This window comes from Labeo rohita, chromosome 24 (genome assembly GCF_022985175.1).
Source record: "Labeo rohita strain BAU-BD-2019 chromosome 24, IGBB_LRoh.1.0, whole genome shotgun sequence".
Classification (NCBI taxonomy): Eukaryota; Metazoa; Chordata; class Actinopteri; order Cypriniformes; family Cyprinidae; genus Labeo; species Labeo rohita.
This window is the reverse complement of record NC_066892.1, coordinates 13,367,422-13,388,008: the sequence shown is the minus strand read 5'-3', so window position 1 is coordinate 13,388,008 and position 20,587 is coordinate 13,367,422. Positions and strand designations below refer to the sequence as shown.

The 20,587-nt window shown below is 35.6% G+C and overlaps 1 protein-coding gene across 1 annotated transcript; it reads right to left on the bottom strand.

The window, feature by feature from the left end:
• Positions 1-204: 204 nt before the first annotated feature.
• dap (death-associated protein) lies at positions 205-19,894 on the bottom strand. Its single transcript, XM_051098157.1, has 4 exons — positions 19,685-19,894; positions 18,431-18,530; positions 3,279-3,321; positions 205-802 (listed from the first exon to the last, which is right to left on the bottom strand). Exons 1-4 carry the CDS (start codon positions 19,737-19,739, stop codon positions 683-685), a joined length of 318 nt encoding a protein of 105 aa, XP_050954114.1. The 5' UTR covers positions 19,740-19,894; the 3' UTR covers positions 205-682.
• Positions 19,895-20,587: the final 693 nt, after the last annotated feature.

Genomic DNA, 20,587 nt, shown 5'->3' with positions numbered 1-20,587 from the left:
TATATTTTCAATATTCATTTGCAATCTTTCAATAACTATTTGAACTTTCTGAAATTAATTCACCCAAAGCACACAGACTCCTTACAGTTTTTGTAAATCATTTCAGCCTTACATGTTAGTACTTGTTTGTGAAAGCACTTCTATTTCCATCAGGTAAAGCAATTCTAGCTTGTGATTGTGTTTTTAAGAGCAAAAAGGCGTGGGTGGTTTTTATATTAACTCTTTATTCAGATAGCCACACCTAGTACCTAATGCCTAATATACAACATTCACCAACTTCAAAAAAAAAAAAAAAAAAAAAAAAAAAAAAGATTTATACAATTTACATCTCTCTGGAACTATTTATGTAAGACAAAATTAAAACAAAATAAAACACAGCTCCACGCATCCCTCATGATGATGTGAACCCACATAATTAACATTTTTCTGATTAGTGATTTGCAATGGAGGCTTCAATTTTAGTGTTGCAATAATCTACAGGTAAGAAACGGGAAAGGGGAAAAGGAACGTTTGTCATGATACTGGTGAAAACAGGACACTTGCAGGCACAGACGGAAGGGGGTCGGGGGGCGTACGGAATGCTTGACGGCAAGAGATCCCTGGCAACCTGAGCAGGTGTTTGGGGTGGTGTGGTCCTGGCCCCGTGCGGGGGGCCCGGGGTGGTCTAGAGTTGTGTAACGGCTCACTTCCGGGGCTGGTGGATGTGCTGGTTGATGTGCTGGGCTGGTGGCAGCTTCTGTACCGCGGGTACAGGTTTCTGATGGGCCACCTGGGCAGCAGCAGGGGTGAAGTCTTTATCCCCCTGGGAAGGACAACCAGTAGCAACACAGCTAATTAGAATATGCGCATATGATATTTGACATGGCTTTGTGTGCAGTAAATCACACCAATACAAAACCCGGTCCTGGTTCTCTAATCTGATCGAGGCAAAGGTTGTTCCATCATGAGCCAAGTTGATCGTAGGTGGCAATGCTTTCGGGAAACGCAGCCCAGTACCGATGACTGTTGTCTGTGATCCAGAGTTATTAGCATTAAAGGAATAGTTCACCCCAAAATAAAAATTCTGTCATTAATTACTCACCCTCATGTTGATCCAAATCTTTACTCAAAGAGGAAACAACTTCATTCAAAAAAGAAACTGCTGAATAGGCATTATGTTTGTTTTCTTTGTGCACAAAAAAGTATTTTCAAAGCTTCGTAAAATTATGGTTGAACCACTGATGTCACATGGACTATTTTAACAATTTCCTTACTACCTTTCTGGACCCTGAATGTGTCAGTGGTGTTGCTGTTTATACAGGGTCAGAAAGCTCTCGGATTTCATCAAAAACATTTTAATTTGTTTTTTGAAGATGAATGAAGGTCTTATGGGTTTGGAACGACATGAGGGTGAGTAATTAATGAAAAAATTTTCATTTTTGGGTGAACCATCCCTTAAAAAAAAAACTGAAACTATTAAAACACTTCTTATAATTAAAATAAAGCTGAAATAAAATATAAATATTTGATATAAAAATTTAGCAAAAATGTGAAATGTTGTTTTGGCAACTACCTGAAATAACCTGAAGCACTAAATTACTAAATCTTATAAAAACCAACTCCTAAAAAGTTTTTTTTTTCTTTTCTCATGAATAAGACTAACATGGAGTAACTGATCAGGAACTTAAAAGTGAAAATTTATCAAATTAAATGTAATGTAAATGTGTAATTTTAACTATTGAAAGGAATCATGTTCATGTTTTTCAAAGTTCAAACTTTTTGATTTTTAATGTTTTTGTAAAGAAGTCTCTTGTGCTCACCAAGCATGCATATATTTGATCCAAAATACAGAAAATGCAGTAATATTGTGATAAGTAATAAGCAATAATCTATTTGAATATAATTTAAAATGTAATTTATTCTTATGATCAAAGCTAAATTTTAATCATTACTCCAGTTTTCAGTGTCACATGATCCTTCAGAAATCTAATATGCTGATTTGCTGTTCAGGAAACATTTTTTAGGGCAAATAAATGCAGGGTTGGTGAGCAGAAGGGACTTATTAAAAAAAAAAAAAAAACATTAAAAGACATTAACTTTGTTTTATTTGGTTTAAAATGGTTACCTTTTGAAAAGAAAGCTGTGAACACCACAACAAAATGATTTTCTGCTCAGAACAAATCAAAATGAAAAAAAAAAAAGTTTCTAAGGAATATCACACTCACAAATGTGCTGTTGTTCTGAATGATATTCAGTACTAGAATGTGAGATTGCTTACTTATGACGATTCATATTAAAAACAAAGAACTGTATATATTTTCTAGCTGCCATCTTTTTATGGATACTGTAAGATCTTTGCCTTAGTTTCATGTCTATTAACATGAAAGAAAAGCGGCACACAGAAGCATCTGACAAACAGCCATCGGACGCCCAGTGAGGACAAAAATCCTATTGCGAGAAAGCAGACGCAGCCGCAGACATTCTTCAGCGTCACTTTAATCTGTATGAGAGAGTCTTTCAGAGCAAATATATGAAGCTTTTGAAGTAGATTACGGGGTGGACAGTCCAAGACAGTGTAACGAGCCAAGACTGAACACAAGCGTGGCATTTTCTGTTTACCAGCTTGCCAGAAGACAAAAAGAGCCTCAGATGTAAGTATTTAGAGAGGAAATATTGCAGAAATTGTGTCACTTGAGCACTAGAAGCTATTTAGATCACTTTAAAAGTAAAAGAAGCCCAATGTCTCAGTAAAAAGAACTTCTAGGCTCACGCCGTAACGTGTATTTAAACGCGATGATCTGACATGTTTACATTGAGGACTATACAGCAAAATCTCCCTCATAACATTGCATGCTCATCCTTGTAAGCATGCACAGATGGATGCATTATGTCACAGCCTCCATCAAACCACAATAAATCCTGAGACGTGGCCAATCCCGTGGCGGCAAAGCAGATTAAGGTCAGCTCGGGCTTGAAATGAGCAGAGTGGACTCTATGGGACGAGCGCTTTGACGAAGCCCATACACAGTCTCCAGCACACTGGACTATTGATATCATCTCAATAAGTGATGCAAGGCTAAAACGGCTTTTATCAGAGCAAACTATCTATGTTTGAGTCTCAGGCTAAGGTTTCAAAAGGCCAAGCTTGGGTGCTTTTAAATAGATTTGTCACACTAGATGCAAATGTTTTTTTGCAGGGAAATGTTTGAATATGCTTCTATGAAGCCATTCAAACTTAGTATACACATTTACACGAAAAAAGCAAAACTGTTATGTAATCAAAGGACATGTGTACCTACCTTAGTGACAACTCCTGAAACCACAACAGGTAGCTTTGGTGGGCTAGAGAAAAGATTGAGGAAAAAAAGCCACAGTTACAAACAGAAAGCAATACATTTAAAACAAAAAGCAAAAGGTTTAAATATATGTGCTAGTTAATGACGCATAAGCAAAACAGATGACAAAATGTTTATGAAGCGAACCGTTCTCATGTCAAATAGCGACTGATTGTAAATAAGCTTGTGGATTAATCAGTGTCTGATTTTTTTTTTAGGACCATTAATTTTTCCTCAGGGAATATGCGAAGGAGAACACAAACAACTCTGTATTCTGATAATGAATAACACCACTCATATTTTAGAGGAGGGGGAAAACCTTTTGCGGATTTCAGCCAGATTTGGCTCAATAGTGCTGCCTTGTGTCCAGGCCAGAGACACCTTCAAACTGAATTTATTCAGAAGGTGAAGGCCAGAGTTTGTGTTTGCTGGTAAAATGAGTGAAACAGGTTAAAAGCAAACGGTTCATAGGAGATCCAACGCATGTGAATTTAAACAGCAGCATCTGCCTCAACAGTAAGATTTCCTCTTCTTCCATCTAAATTCTCCTCAACTACTTAATTTCTTAATTAATTTACATTACAGATTTTTTAAAACGTGCTTTGAATGTATAACAAATTCCACTGTATTTCAGATTCACATTCTTGCATTACAGCAGGGGTGGCCAAACTCAGTCCTAGAGGGCTGGTGTCCTGCTGAGTTTTGCTCCAACTTGCCTCAACACACCTGCCGGGAAGTTTCTACTCTGCCTAGTAAGAGCTTTATTAGCTGGTTCAGGTATGTCTAATTGGGGTTGGAGCTAAACTCTGCAGGACACCGGCCCTCCAGGACTGTGTTTGGGCACCCCTGCATTATAGCTTTCGAATGTACTTGGATTAAAGTGATAAGCCCCAAGAAACCGTGGTTTACAGTGAATTTATAACAGCAGTGCCGTTGTTAGGCACAATGCGAAATGGAGTGCCTTAGCTGTTACTGATTTTAATAAACGGTTATTCCATCAGACAACATCAGAAAAATATGTCTATGCACAAGTTTTCTATGTTAAAAAAAGGGAAATAATCATATGTTATGGATGTGACAAAAAAGGACACTTTTTTTTTTTTTAAAAGACTTTGTAGGATTTCTGTGAATGCACAAACCAGACACAATAATACCCAACAAATAGAGAAGCGATGGCTCTTCACAGAACACATAATTGTTACTTTATTTTAATTTTGATGTGTCTATTATTTATGAGGAATATGTAATGTTATGGATGTGATAAGCCTGAAAATATTTGAACCACCAAATGCTGACATCTGTGCTATCAGTATATAAAAACCTTTGGTAAAAACTTTATTTGTTCATGGTAAGGTTGACATTTGCATGGAATTACCCTACACTTTATTTTCTGAAATCTTACTACGTATATGGAATAACCGTTTAATAAAAGCAATAAGCCCCGTAAAGCTGTGGATTACAGTAAACTTATAACCGCTTTGCGTCATGCCTAGAACAACATTCCTTAGCTGTTGTAAATTCACTGTAAACCACGGCTTCTTGAGGCTTATTGCTTTATTCTTACGCCAACAATGTTGTTCCTCAGAAATAGTTGTGCTTGCAACAAAGTGGTTGTCAAACAACACACAGACATAAACAAAGGTGTATGTTTGTAGAGTAATTTACAACAGCTTTGAATGCGGCTCAACCAATCAGAATCAAGGACCGGAACTGTCTTGTTTTATAATTAGAATTTTACTTATTGGGCCCTATGAAATACATTTTATTTTTTTCCCCCCAAATTACATTTTTTTCCATTTTAATTTTCTGGATTCTGGCACAGATAGCCTTGTGGGCAGCGTGTTATGAAGATATGACGATAGTATTTCTTATACAGCGCCACTTCCTGTCAGCTCTGATCTGTCCCATCATAATACTCAAAGTCAGTTTTACTTTTACCAAATTCTGTTTTCCATTCACTTTCTGTATTAGATTTTAATGACTTCATTAAATTAAAAAGCATCTCTAATTAATTGATTTAATAAATTATTTATTTCCAGAAATACTGTGTTTTTAATTTTGTTTTCTGGTAAATAAATTCTGGTAACTATTTTCTTCTGGTAAATATTCCTTAAAAATAAAGTTTCAATAATATTTTATTAGTAGTAGTACTATCCTTACATTTAATAATATTTTTTTTCCTGTCACCATTTTTTTAAGTTAAACTGAACTTTTATTTTAGCGGGTTGCTGTGAAGCCCTTTAAGTTTTTGTATGTATATGACAATAGTTTTTTTTTCTCAAAAGAAATGGTAAAATGCTCATAAAGTGACATGAAAGTTAGTAAACAAAACTGCGTGTCTGCGCCATTCATTCACACAGAGACATGCAGAACATGCAGGATTTATATTTAAATAGTATTTTTCTGCTTAATATTCACAGACACTAGTCCATATCACGTTTTGATTCAAGTAACCAACGTCATCCAAAATTTGGCAAATTCCATGACATTCTGCGATAATACAGTAAATTCCATTTTAATTACTTGATTCTGCGAAGTTGTCTGTGTTAATTAATTCCGAAATAATCTATCCTAATGTTAATATTTGAAAAATAAACATTAAAATAAAATTATTTATTTATTTTAATTTAAAAAAAATATTATGTATATTGGGATATTATTGTAGATTAAGATTATTATAGTATTAAGATATTGTACTAACTATATCACAAAGCCCTAAAGAATCATCAGGGCTATTTATCAGCATCCAGCCATCCACAAATACATATTTTATTACTTTATCAAACGCCGAGCTGACAGCAGTTCGTTGGGCTGTATGAAATCAAAATGTGAGGCCTGTGCTGATTAGCTGAAGGTCAACAGGCAGTCTCATTATGGGCGCAGGAGCTCGAGTAAAATTGAGTTCAATCAGAGACTTGACGCGGCTGTCAGCAGATGCCCTCTATTCCACATAACCGCTGAAAGGAAGCATCTTCACCATCCGGACACGTATCTAATCGGATGCATGGCTGGAATGCTAATGCAGCAAATTAGCTACAGCGCTGATGGAAACATCATCATATAGATTTCACATTCTGCATGTGTGATCGACATTCACCGGGCCACCAATTACAGTGGGATTAGCATGATAATTATTCTTCTAACTGTAGCCTAACATGGTATACAACATCACTGATGAGCGAAACAAGACAATAAACAAGAATAGCTATTTGCATATTAGCTAACAATAACCAACAGGCCGCATGGCACGATGATGTCAACTGAATAATGATTGCATTTTGATATTATAAACACAAAAAGTATTCTTGTAGCTTCATAAAATTACAGTTGAACCACTGATGTCACATGGACTATTTTAATGACGTCGTTACTACCTTTCTGGGCCTTGAACATGTCAGTTGTGTTGCTAAATATGCAGGGTCAGAAAGCTCTCATCTGAAATATCTTAATTTGTGCTCTGAAGATGAACGAAGGACGGGTTTGGAACGTCATGAGGGTGAGTAATTAATGACAGAACTGTCATTTTTGGGTGCACTATCCCTTTAAATTTTTAAAGCCCTTTAAAGTCCTGGTAACTTCTCAAGGCCTGTATGTACATGTGAAAACTAGGGGGAGTAAACGGAGGGGTCTGACGCAAAACCAGGTGCTCCAGGCAGTGGGTAAGGTACAAAATGGCCTATAAAAATTCCCGAGGGACAGGGAATTTACCGCCACCATCTGAGCACAGAGCAGAAACATGGCTCCAGGCTTGTGCAAGCCGTCAGCCTCAGAAATGACTCTCATTCATTTTCCAAAGCCGACCGTTTCCCTTAAAGCACTAAGTTGGAAGACAAGGTCAAGAGTGATAATTGACCTTGACAAGAAAAATGGTCTATTTGAAATAGAATTATAATGTCAAAGAGAAAGTTTACAGAGAGGACGATTTCCAGTAGCCCCTGTCAAATACTACAGCATCCGTACTACATTACACGACCGCTCGCACGCTGCAGGAAACAGAGCTATAAAAGCAGACAATTAAATTGTTATCACAGCGTGAGACACATCCTGATGTCTCAACATACTTGAGACTGAACACAAATGAGGGCATTGCGAGAAAGGGCTTCGTCTCTAATGCTGTGAAATCCAGAATATGTCAGAAGTTTGTGGCTTTCATCTTGCTGAGAAGCTAAGGAAACTCCAAAGATAGTTCAAGACAGTGAGAGAGACTTGCCGAAGGGATAATCTCACTTTGAGGCATAACAGCGCTGCTCAACCCGTCTCATAGCTTCCTATCTTTTTTAAAAGAGACAGCTGTATAATCTCAGATTAAACGGACACTCCTTTTTCTAAAGGCAAAAATCTTACAAAGCCCTGTTTCAACAGTGAGAAAATGTGAGATTTTGGGATCAAAAGCCAAGTTATTGAAATCACACTGTGAATGAATTAAAAAAAAAAGCATTCAGCAAAATTGCTGAATGGAAAAAGATGAGACTGATACAGACTGATAAGATAAATGTTATCAATATATTTCCCTTTCAAAAGCTTATGCTTTTTTGGGGGATATAATTATTAACCCCAACACTTTAAACTTTCTTCGTGTGCAGATTAACAGTTATCACACATAAAATGCTAATCAGGTGTATGTTTTAGCCAAATTCCTTTCTCAGCAATGCCATTCCCCACCTGAGGATGGCAGCAGTGTGCTTGGGTTTAAACCAGGCCAGAGATGTTGTCAAAGTCCTGAAGAGTGTCTAATTTAGGTAAAATCATTAATGGAAAAACAAGCAGAAATAGATTACAAGGTAATATCAAGGTCAAGGAAGATTTAATTGCTCATCTTGAACAAAAAACATTTGTGTAGGCTGTACTTCTAGCATTAATATGAAAACCAAGCAGAATTGATTTTGTGCAGGAGAGATACAATACAGAAAGCAGCAATGTCATATAAATCTTAATAAAGGGTTCTAATATGCTGATTTGGCAATCGGTTATTGTCAATCATTATTAGTACTTAATTATTAATAATGGTTATTATTATTAATGTTGAAAAGTTTTAGCTTTTTAATATTTTTGTGAAAACCACAATACGTTTCCAGGATTCTTTAATGAACAGAAAGTTTAAAAAAAATGCATATTTCTTTGAAATAATAATCTTTTGTTACACTGTCACATTGGATTAATTTAATGTGTCCTTGGTGAATAAAAATGTTCTTAATTAAATTGAATTGAATTGAATTCAAACATTTAAAAGGTAGCGTATCACTGTTTTCACAAAACATTTTTAATATTTAATATGATAAGAATAATGAGAATTGTATAAAGAAGTCTCTTATGCTGACCCCAAACTTTAAACCGTAGCGTATATTGTTACAGAAGATTTCTATTTTAAACGAATAATGTTCTTTAACGTTTTATCAAAGAATCCTGAAAAAAGTATCACAGGTTCCAAAAAAAAAATACATATTAAGCAGCACAGCTGTTTTCAACACTGACAATAAATCGGCATATTAGAATGATTTCCGAAGGATCATGTGACACTGAAAACTGGAGTAATGATGCTGAAAATTCAGCTTTGCATCACAAAAATAAATTATATCTTAAAGTATATTAAAACAGAAAACCACTATTTTAAATTGCAATAATATTTCACAATATTACAGCTTTTTCTGTATTTTTAATCAAATAAACACAGCCTTGATGAGTAAAAAGGCCTTCAAAAACATTAAAAATCATTCTGATCCCCAAACTTCCAAACGTCAGAGGGAAAAACCCCTGGAGAGAGTAATAGAGATTGTGTGTACCAAGAGAGTGAACTGGTACGTTACAAGCAAGCTCAGCTTCAGGAGCAAAGGCGATTGCTGCAATTAACAAGTCGGCACAGACGCTCACAACTTGCCGTCGCCATGGCAACCACGTGGCATAGCTTTTATTTACTGATGAGCTAAATCGGGAGGAAACAGCAAAAACCTCTCGTCTGGAGCTGAGGGAATGAACCGTGCAAACGAAGCAAAATTGGACTGGACCTCAAGCTCCATGCTTAGCCTCCGCAGCAAATAAGACTGAGTCTCAACATCAACAGAATATAAACACAGGGGTGGATGGAGAAAAGCTGCTTTCTCCTTTTTCCATTTTATGCACCAGCTTTGGTGTAAACAATATAGTAAAATACATAAAACAGAGCTTGGAGCAGTACACTCGTATTGGCGACTAAAAATGAACCAAAATATTTAATAAACAAACCTGAAATAATATGAGCAGGAGTTTGTTAATGAGAAGTATAACAATTCTGCTGAGCTTTCTGTGTGGTCTGATGATAGGTTAGAAGGCGGCACACAGGTGGGCACGATATAAAAGCACTCTGATGAATGGCTTGCAATAATTACTGTTATCCGATTAAAAAACCTTCCCTTCTGAAATTAACTAAGGTGTGGGGTAAAACGGCATTGGTATCTGTAGGGCCCTACGATTTCCGCGATGCGGAAAACGCAGACGGAATCCAGTCATAAAAACGGAATTTACTGAATAACTCGGAATGTCACGGAATTTGTCAAATTTTGAATGAATTAATCAAAAGTAGGTCATTACACTTAAATCAAACCGGAACATGGACTAGTATCTGTAAATATTACGCCGCAAAAATACCATTTAAATGTGAATCCTGCATGTTCTGCCTGTCTCTGTTTTAATGAATGGAGCAGATGAGCGGTTTTGTTTACTACACACACTAAAGCGCGTGTGACGCTCGCGGCGATTTCAGCGTCTGTCCTCTCACTAAATGAGGACATAAATACATGAACAATATCTGCTGAGAGTCACTTGCTGACTTTTAGGAAAACTAGCCTTATATCATATACACATAGAAAGGTAGAAACGGCAACCCGTCAAAATAAAAGTTCGGTTTAACTAGAAGACATTGTGCCAGATATACATTACTACTATTACTACTACTACTAAAATGAAACATTATTTTTTTTTAGGATATAATCACACAACATTTCCATGTTTAAATTTATTTCCATGTAATAAAAAAAAAAATTGGCTTAATTTTCAATATTTAAAAGATAAATTAAATTAATGTTTTACACATTCATTTGATAACCAGAACATTTTAAATACACAACACAGAATGTTTGAGGGTAAAAAACCTTTTATAAGGCTATTTTAAGAATAAATTTGAATAAATTAAGTATGCATTTAAATAATTACACATGCTAAAACAGAATTTGATGATAATAAAACATATGGCGTGAATAAAATAAAATAAAACAATTTATAGGGCGCTAAAAATGTCATTTTTGTTAAACCTTTATTAAACTGATATGAAATTGTTTTATGATTTTAATTAATCAGACATCCTCTTTGATTAATAAAAGAGTTGAGAAAAATTAAAAGTGGGAAAAAACAGAATTTGGAAAAATGTAGCTTTGATTTTGGGAAAAAATAAAATGGATTTCATAGGGCCCTATGTCTGTTCCTTATGGTTGTACAACAGTTTGCAGTAGTGAAACTAAACCATAAGGCTTTTCCTAAATTATAAATTCACATTCCTGCCAAAAACAGAACTAAAATACTCACAATTATGACAGATTTTAGGATCCAGTTATGCAAAAATCTAGATAATGCACAAAAGATCTTTTTTCTCAAAGCCAGTGGGCGGATGGAGAAGTAGATTTGGACTTTAGTTATGCAGCTCCATGTGTGGTTTGACTGACAGGCGGAACATTTGAAAAGTAACTTCTGTGGTAATGAGATAACATATAGCATACAGAAATTCTTCCGATACAGCAGTGAGGAAAATTTAAGCAGATTAACTGAAACAACACACCGAGAGCCCATTATTCCAATAGCGTCAGCACACTTCGCTAAACAGTGCAGAGAGAGAAACTAGCATGGAAATAATTGTCATCAAACTGTCAATTTTATTTTCTTTTTTTCCATGTTTCTTTATTAAAAGTCAGCACCCCGTCCCAATTTTCACCATCGTTTCACCCGCAGAGGAACGGAGGCAGTGGGATGCACTTTACCAGGGGCTGAAATGCTGTGTTGTTTCCCCCAGCGCAGTGGATGAAGTTACTGTAAAGTGGCCAGAAATTGACTGCAGTGTGTGAGAATAGATGCAAGCCAGCTTATGAGCGTCTACAGAAGCAGCTTCTGCTCCAGGGTTCAGCTAATGACCTGAATCTGCCTGCCAGTTATCAGCAATCACACTCCATGTGTTACACACTCTTACTGTCTAATGAAAACTGTTTACAACATCTAAACCATCAACATACCAAGACGCCCTAATATATTCTGACTAATTATTTCAATGACAACAAACAAAAACATTTCACAAAATTAGCAATATTTGTTTTAAAATGTATAATAATATTCATAAATACTAATTATTACTATATTATTAGCACTACTGCTCAATTCAATGCTGTTAATTTCATTGTTCCAAAAAAAACCACCATCTAATAAATGCTGTTCTCATCTGTTCCATGAAAATATTACAGTATTACAGTATGTGGTTATAGTAACAAGCATCAAATCAGCACGACTGGAGTAATGATGCTGAAAATTCAGCTTTGAATCACAAGAACAAATTACATTTAAAATATAATAAAATAGATTAAACTATAAGTGCAATAATATTTCACAACATTACTGTTTTCATTAAATAAACAAAGCCTTGATGAGACTCCAAAAACAAAAATTGTTTAAACAGTAGTGTTTTTTTATACAGTATATATTATACACAAAAGTTTTTGAACAGTAAAAATTACTGATTTCTATTTGGAATATATTTTAAAACGTAATTTATTCCTGTAATCAAAGCTAAACTTTCAGCATCCTTCAGAAATTATTCTAATATGATGATCTGCTGTTCAAGAAACATTTATTATTATTATCAATATTTAAACAGTGGAGTACATTTTTTGGGGAAAAGAAATTTAAAAAATTAATACTGTTTTTTTTTTTATCAAAAGTGATAATAAAGGCATTTATAATGTTACAAAAGATTTATTTTTCAAATAAATGTTGTTCTGAACTTTCTATTTATCAAAGAAACCTAACAAAAAATAATATATATATATATATATATATATATATATATATATATTTTTTTTTTTTTTTTCAGTTGGAATGATTGTTGGAATGATTTCTGAAGGATCATACGACTGGAGTAATGATGCTAAAAATTCAATCCTGAAATCACAATAATAAATCACATTTTAAAATATATTCAAATGGAAAACAGTTATTCTGAATAGTAAACATATTTCAAAATTTTACCTTTTTTGCTATACTTTGGATTAAAAAAAAAAAAAAAAAAAATGCAGATTTGGTGAGCAAAAGAGACTTAAAAACATCAAAAATCTTAGTGTTCAAAAACTTTTGACTCGTTATATTTAACTGGTTATATATAACATGTATAAACCTTTTTTTTGCATAAAACAACTGAAAGCAGTAGCAACGTAACACTTATTTCAACAGGCTAACAGTGTTCAACTCTTTAAATCAATTTTTAGTTTTCAAAATGCGCAGACGGACAAGTTCAACACATGCGCAGTACCACCTGATGACAAAAATTACGTCATGTGGACAGTGCCAGACTGTCCCAGAAAGCAAACGGCTAAAGTATACTTTGGGCTTAAGTTGTATGTGGATAGTACAGGAAAGATGCTGCCGTTTCTTCGTCATGAGCAAGCAGACACATCAAGGATCGACCTCACCAGCACAGCACATCACATTAGCATCTCAGACCCATTCCATTTTGGCCTCCGATCTATCTGAAAAGACCAAATTACATTTGACAGGTGGTCCCCAGACAGTGCCACTTGACTTGCTGCGACAAATGTGCAATTTTTCCATCAGAAACCACCTGCTTACAGACCATCTCTCTGAGAGCAAAGAGAACATGGAGGAATAGTGACATCTAAGAATGTGTGAGTCCACGTCTGGCACTTTCGGCTACTGGACACACTTAAAAAAGTATTAATATCTATAATAGAAGATGAAATACAGAGCAGGAACACTTCAATCATACTGAAACTCAAGAAACTCAAGAGCTGCGCATAAAGATTCAATGATCCGTAGCAATGGAAGGCATTAGACTTCATCCTGATCTCACTGAAAACATCTGTGAATTTGTTTATAGGCGTGTATGGGAGTACTGTGAAGGAATAATGTTTGCAGAGGACACCGTTCAGCTTGCGCCAAACAAAACCGACCCAGATGAAGGAAATCAAGCGCAAGATGACTCAAGCATTTTATTTCTGTCAATTGTTCAGTTTTGGCTCCTTGTACCTGGTCTTGTGCATTGGCCTTGTACAACCACTGCACAATTTCCCCTATTCCAGCCTTCTGAAACTAAACTCAGCTAAGACAGGGTCACAGAGGTCCTAATTTAATTCCACAGCACTTTCTGAGGATGTATTGTGAAGGATTTTGTTTCAGTCTCTCTATGTTGCTTCTATTGTCTTGCATTTTGTCCATGTCTGGTTTATTATATTGGCAAATTCTTTTTCTTTTGAATCACTAAATGCATATCAGACGCGTTTAATGGCAGACACGCTATTCAGCAGTCAGCATAATGACTCACTTTTGCTGATGTATTATTGTGTTTAGTTATGCGAGTCCCCCACAAGCATACATTGAGGGCCACAAGTATCATGTTGGATCAGGTAAGAAAATGTTTCCTTGGTTGGTAAATGTAATTTCATTATCTATATCACATAAAAAATGATGCTACTCTAAAATTAGAGTAGCATCATTTTGTTTTTCTAGCAGCTCTTAATATCAACATTAATATCAACTCTGAGCTGTTCACATCCTTTGATTTGGAATTATGAGTTTCTATGGCAACACTATTAATGCCAAAATGAATCTGTCTAATTTGAGTAACCAGTAGCCAAAACTACAGCATCATTTTTTTAATCCAAATGCTTTATTAATAAACTTACATTAGTCAGTTTTTCATCTCGGTGCTATTGTCAGATTCATGTCAGACTATTCTTGCATTATTTTGTCTTTATCAGAAGTCAATTTAAGAATTATTAAACAGAAATATTAACAATTTTACTACTGAAGTTGCTGCCACTTTGAGTGTTGCTGCATGACACTACACCAGTCAGAAGATACAAGTCAGAGCAGATTTTGAGTTTACAAGTTATAATTATGAGTTCTACGAGGATGTGAACACTTTTTACAAATCAGAATATGGTGTAATGCACAATTTTTGCTCAGTTAGTGATTGAAAACATATTGTATGCAGTTACATAAATACAGATACATACAGAAAATTACTGAAAAATAAATTGAAGAATTAGTTCACTTCCAGGATAAAAATTTCTAGGGCTGTCCTCGACTTTTTCTAGTCGACTAGTAGTCACACGTTTATAAATAAACCATAAAAATCATAATAATAACCTTTAATTGCCTACATAGCCTAATAAGCGCTCAAAAAAGCTTGCCACAGTGCACCGGCAGATACAGCCTAACAATTATCAATGTGGCAAGGAAAAACAGCAAGGAGACTGCATTAACATTTTAATAATTTATTGATAAACTAGTGCTTCCTTTGTTTTTAGCTTAAGAGATGAATTCGCAAACACTGACTCGTCATCTCTAGAATAGTGGATACGCATATATGCATGTTTCATACGGATTACATGATCTGAGAATATTTGTTTTCCATTTGAATTAGTTCATTTAAAAATAGACATTTCACTCTCTATAGATATATTTTTCATATATACAGAGTTTCAAAGTTCCACAGTCAAGACCATAACGGCAGAAAATGCATCCTATTTGCTTTCATTATTTTACAAAAGCGCAACGTTTCGTTGTTATTGTGCACACAAATAAATGTAGTCTTTACAGATTTGAATGATGTATTACTTTTATCTGTATGACCAGAAATGGAGTATTTTAAGAGCAAGTGAACAGACCGGTGCCTCCATCTGTCATGCAGTGAGCACCGTATTGTTCAGCTTCAACACGTTAACATTAGATTGAGCTGCCATGTAAAACTGCTACTACATACATAGTTCAGAGCCATATTCAGAGCCATATTTGAGGTCTGTGAATGATAGGTGAGCATTTGGATGTCCTGCCTGGTGTACTATATTACCACGTAGACCAGCTGTTAACGATCGGTCCGTCATGGACTGCGTGACTTCGCCACTAGCTGCGCATTGTTTTGTGCAACTAAGCGACTAATAACATTTTGGTCGACCAAGCCTCTTCTCGTCAACTATCAGTTTGATGACTATTAGGGGGCAGTCGAAAAGGGAAAACATCCTAGGATTTTTTTCCATATAGTGGACTTTGGTACTCAATGTGTTGAAGGTTCAAATTGCAGTTTCAATGCAGCTTCAAAGGGCTCTGAGGAATAAGGGTCTTATCTAACGAAAAAAATCTTTCATTTTCTAAAAAAAAAATAAAAATGTATATACTTTCTGACCACAAATGCTCGTCTTGCACTAGCTTTGCGATGCGTATGTGCGTCTTTACACATAACGTAATCACGTTGGAAAAGTCACGCGCGGTTAATTCTTTGTCAGTGTACTTCAGTTCAAAGCGGTAGGGCAAAAAACGCCATCTCATTTTGCTCTCCAACTTCAAAATCGTCCGACATCGTTTTACCTTTTTTTGTTAAGAGTGTTTGACTTTCTTTGCACACTGAGTTGGTACTTCCGTCTACGTCATGTGTGAACTTTCCCACGTGACAATGTCTGAATTCAAGCTAGTGCAAGATGAGCATTTGTGGTTAAAAAGTATATACATTTTTTTTTTTTTTTTTAGAAAATTACCAATTGTTTCGCTAGATAAGACCTTTATTCTTAGGCTGGGATCATGTAGAGCCCTTTGAAGCTGGATTGAAGCTGCAGTTTGGACCTTAAACCCGTTGGCCACCACTGAAGTCCACTATATTTAATAAAATCCTGGAATGTTTTCCTCAAAAACCTTAAGTTCTTTTTCGACTAAAAAAAGAAAGACATGAACATCTTGGATGGTTTGAGGGTAAATTATCAGAAAATTCCTTTAAAAGCAATTCAATTCAGTAAATTAATTCAAGTTTGCATTCACTTGAAAAATGTTAAAAATTGTAAATGTTTTTTATATTAATATTATTTAGAAAAATAAAACATTTATACAAGACAAATTTTTGCTGTAATGTTTTTTGATATGAAAACCTGAACAATATGTCTTTAAATGCTTGAAGCTCCCCTGATAAGGATAAACAAACATCTAAAATCAGACAAGCTGGCAAAATAAATGGGCTATGACATACTATTAGTTTATAACTACACTAGAAAAAGATTTAATTAACTGATACTAATCAACCACCATAATAACCATGCAAAGAATCTCATTGGTGTCAACAACTAAAACAAGCTTTGGAAAAACATCTGAGCACAAAGAGACTACACGGGAAAATGGCAAGTTTCCTTTTGGCTTGCCAGCGGTGTGCGAAAATGGCAAACCTACTAACGTGGGTGGACGGATCACTAACATCACGGTGCGCGTCTTGGCCACTGAAACTACATTTCAACCGCTTCTCTAAAATGTCCACTGGTGAACAGCTGCCATGTTTCAGAAGAGAAGCCAAACAGATATTAAAAGCAGCTGTAAGCTTGTTCAGGAATGATACACCTCGTAGGATTTCCTGCAGCAGGTTGAGTGAGCTGATAAGGGCTCGCTTGCAGACCTGCTGGAACGGGGCGGCCGATCAGTCATCAGGTAAGGGGAAGGAGGGGACTGCTGCTAACAAAGCCATAAAGCCTGTCAGAATCAGCAGTCAAACCCTGTGACCACAACCTCGGCAGAGCTGAAAACAGGTCAGCTACGACACAACACAAAAGAGGAAATCTGAGGAGTGTAAAACTTTTGCACTGCGCATATGCACTTGCGCAACTACCTAGCAACAAGCAAAAAAACTCAATGAAAGCTATTTATTTAAACACTCAACCACAATGAAGAAAAAGGAAAAAGGAACATGTGGCGACATCCGGCTGTTGCCACATTTTCCTTACTGACACACCCAAAACTGTTACGTTTAGTTTGCAACCAAAAAGATCGTCATGTGCACACCAATCCAGAAGTCTGTGTAAAGAGAGCGTTCTGCCATATTCACCTTCACTCTTAGTCATCGAAAGAGAGATGGGCACTAACAGTGACTTCATCATTGTATTAAATATTCTGGTTTAGTGTGGGCCGCTTCACAAACTCAAAGCAGAGGGAGTCTAAGCTAAGAAAAACACTGCTTGTTTTAGCAGAAACCTCGCCATGTGTTTGCAGTCATATGGGAATTACACACCTGTGTCACTGATCAAACGTTCAATGTCAAACCAAGACTTAACAGCCTCTGAATAACACTACTAAAGCCTAGTAAGAACTGTGTTACTTAGAATTTAGTAATTAAAAATGAAAACGAGATACGGCTTAGTACAAATATCAAATCGCAAAGTATGCACTATGCGTTTCAGCACAGCACTGTGTTTTTCTACACGCCAGCAGCTCATGATCTGCTGTTTTCAGTGCTTCAGAGTGCCTGAAACAAACAACACATTTTAAATAGAAACTTTTATGAGAAAAAAAAACTATTTTGGCAACAATCAATCACAGTTCAGTGTTATTATTCGAAATATCCACCTGCGGAATTCAGCGACTGACCAATCAGAATGAAGTATTCCGGTGAGCCGTACAATAAACAATGGTACATTTAAATAAAATGCTGTTTGTCTGGATGAGAGGATGGTTATTGCTTGAAACAGTTTAGCTGAAGAGGTTTTAAAAGGGAGAGTGCAAGCAAACAAAACTAAAAGTATAAACATGAGATACTAAGGAGTTATGAACTGATATATGAAAACTGAAAGCTATTTTGATCTTTATTCTCAATTGGAAAAGCATAATTATAAGTCTTATGAGTCTAGAAACTCTTCAAGTATACTTGAAGAACTAAAATCAATTAGCAATCATGATAAAAACAAAGCAATCATGATTCTGCCAAGCCTATAGATAAAAATAATCAACGCCCTTGTGCTTCACTAGACAAAACAGACTGTTGGTGCAGAGGTGTATTGTCTCTATTGAAAAAAATGGAATTGAAATGCATACTGCAGAAATGTGAAGGTCTGTATACTTACGGCTCAGTCTCATATTCTTTACTGTCTTTGTCATTCTTCTTGTCTGGCACTTCATTTGCAGACTGGTGCTTCTGAACTATCCTCATGCCTCCTGCTTTCACTGCCACAAATAAACACAAACAGTTCAGAGTTTATTTCTTAACTTTTATCACATAATGTCATCAAATACTATAAATCACAAGTGGCTGTTTTAATGTGCAACCTCATGTTATCTTTTTTCCCTTGGCCTACTTTTAGAGCCATTACACGCATGCCGTTATCTGATTTCTTGTGTACTTTACACCACGCTCTCAGATATGCTGATGGAGTGAAACACGATGCAAAAATCACACATTTACATTATGTGAATAGAAAAACATTTGGATGAAAATCTGTGTCATGTCATAAAATCAAACAGGGTTGACCTTTAACATACACTGCCTCTTTGAGACAAATGACTACACTTAGGAAGTGCTTACAAGCTGCATGACACATCAGCTGAATTCTGCACTAGGGAAATTCCATAAAAGTATGCCTTTCACGTCCCTAGTGAGCATATACGTAAACAATGAAGAGCTGACGCCTGCTTGTACTCTGTTATTATAGATATTTTTCTTGACATGTCAACCAAAATCCGGTAAGTTTATTCTATTTTTGCTCTGTCTTTCCAACTTTTTATGCACATTCATCTGTATCTATATATAAAACTTTAATTGCACCCCATTTGTCAGCCCTGTTATTATCATAAACCCATAACATATATATTGCTACATCAACTTCACCCCTTCAAAACGCAAAAGAAATAATAGTATAAAAGTATATTTTTCTTTAGTTAATATTTTGTTAGGTTTGGCATATTAACTACTCAACCCTGTTACCATGCTTTTGCACAGTAAGCAAGCAGCATTAAACAATGGGTTTAGTAGAAACATCAGACTTGAGTTTTTTTTTTTTTTTTTTTTTTAAACACCCAAAAGTGCCATGACCCTGTGAACATGGCTAACAGAGCCCACAATCCTGTCATTTTTTTTTTTTTTAATTTTTTACATTTGTTATATCCCAACAAATTTATTTATATAGCAGTATCAACCCAGGATGGCACAGTGCAATTTATGAACATTTACTAAATAAAAGATGCAATACAATGTCTAAAATCTACAGCAGTGCACTTTATAAACCACATTTTCCAAAGCAAAAAGGCGCTCATTGGTGGATCGATCCACTGGACTTCCCAGCAGAAAAACAACAGCAGAAGCAGTAGCACAGAGACATTACCAGCAGGAAGATGTCCAGCTTTGGTCTCGATTTTCTCTTTGGGCGGCGATGACATGGTTGCTGTCAAGCGCTTCTTCCAAAGAGTTGCTTCGTTGTCTTCAAAATTAAAAGAATCCTTCAGTTTCCTGGCTGAAAAATAACGCACACTTACTGTCGACTTCGTCAACGTGGCTTTTTCCTGCCCATTGTTTGGCAACGGTGCGTGATGACGCCAGTGCTCTGCTCCAACCAATAGGAGCGTTTATTGCGAAAGGACGTTCCTCCTCTTTACTATGGAAAGTCTAATGGAACATACGAGGTGAATCAGAAAATACATACCTGCATGCATTTGTAGCTGTGTAGCTTTCAAAAATAATTCATACTAGCCCACACTAGCCTATTTTAGAAACAGGTAACGGAGACGGGAAATATAAAAATATATAAGAAGCATAGGCTAAATATAAAAAGCATAGGCTAAATAAATCACAACAGCGCCCATAAACAAATAAAAACATCTGAACAATCAGATTTTTTATGTTTTCTTAAAGACGCCTTTTCTGTTCACCAAGCCTGCATTTATTTGATCCAAAATACATCAGAACCCATCTCGTTTTGCAGTAATATTGTGAAAATTATTTACTATTTATAATAACTGCATTCAATTTGCATATATTTTAAAAATGTAATTTATTTCTGTGATCAAAGCTAAATTTTCAGCATCATTACTCCAGTCTTCAGTGTCACATGATCCTTCAGAAATCATTGTGTAATATGCTGATTCACTCTTCAAGAAACATTTTAATATTATTAGCAATATTTAAACCAGGTATGTATATTTTTCAAGATTATTTGATGAATAGAAAGATCCTGAAAAAATCTACTCAGCTGTTTTTAACAATAATAATAATAAATGTTTTTTTTATT

Coding starts and splice junctions, on each gene's coding strand:
- dap (XM_051098157.1), bottom strand. CDS start 19,739: ATGTCATCGCCGCCCAAAGAGAAAATCGAGACCAAAGCTGGACATCTT. Junction 18,531..19,684: donor AGCTGGACATCTTCCTGCTG/GTAATGTCTCTG, acceptor TATTTGTGGCAG/TGAAAGCAGGAGGCATGAGG. Junction 803..3,278: donor TTTCAGGAGTTGTCACTAAG/GTAGGTACACAT, acceptor TGTCCTTCCCAG/GGGGATAAAGACTTCACCCC.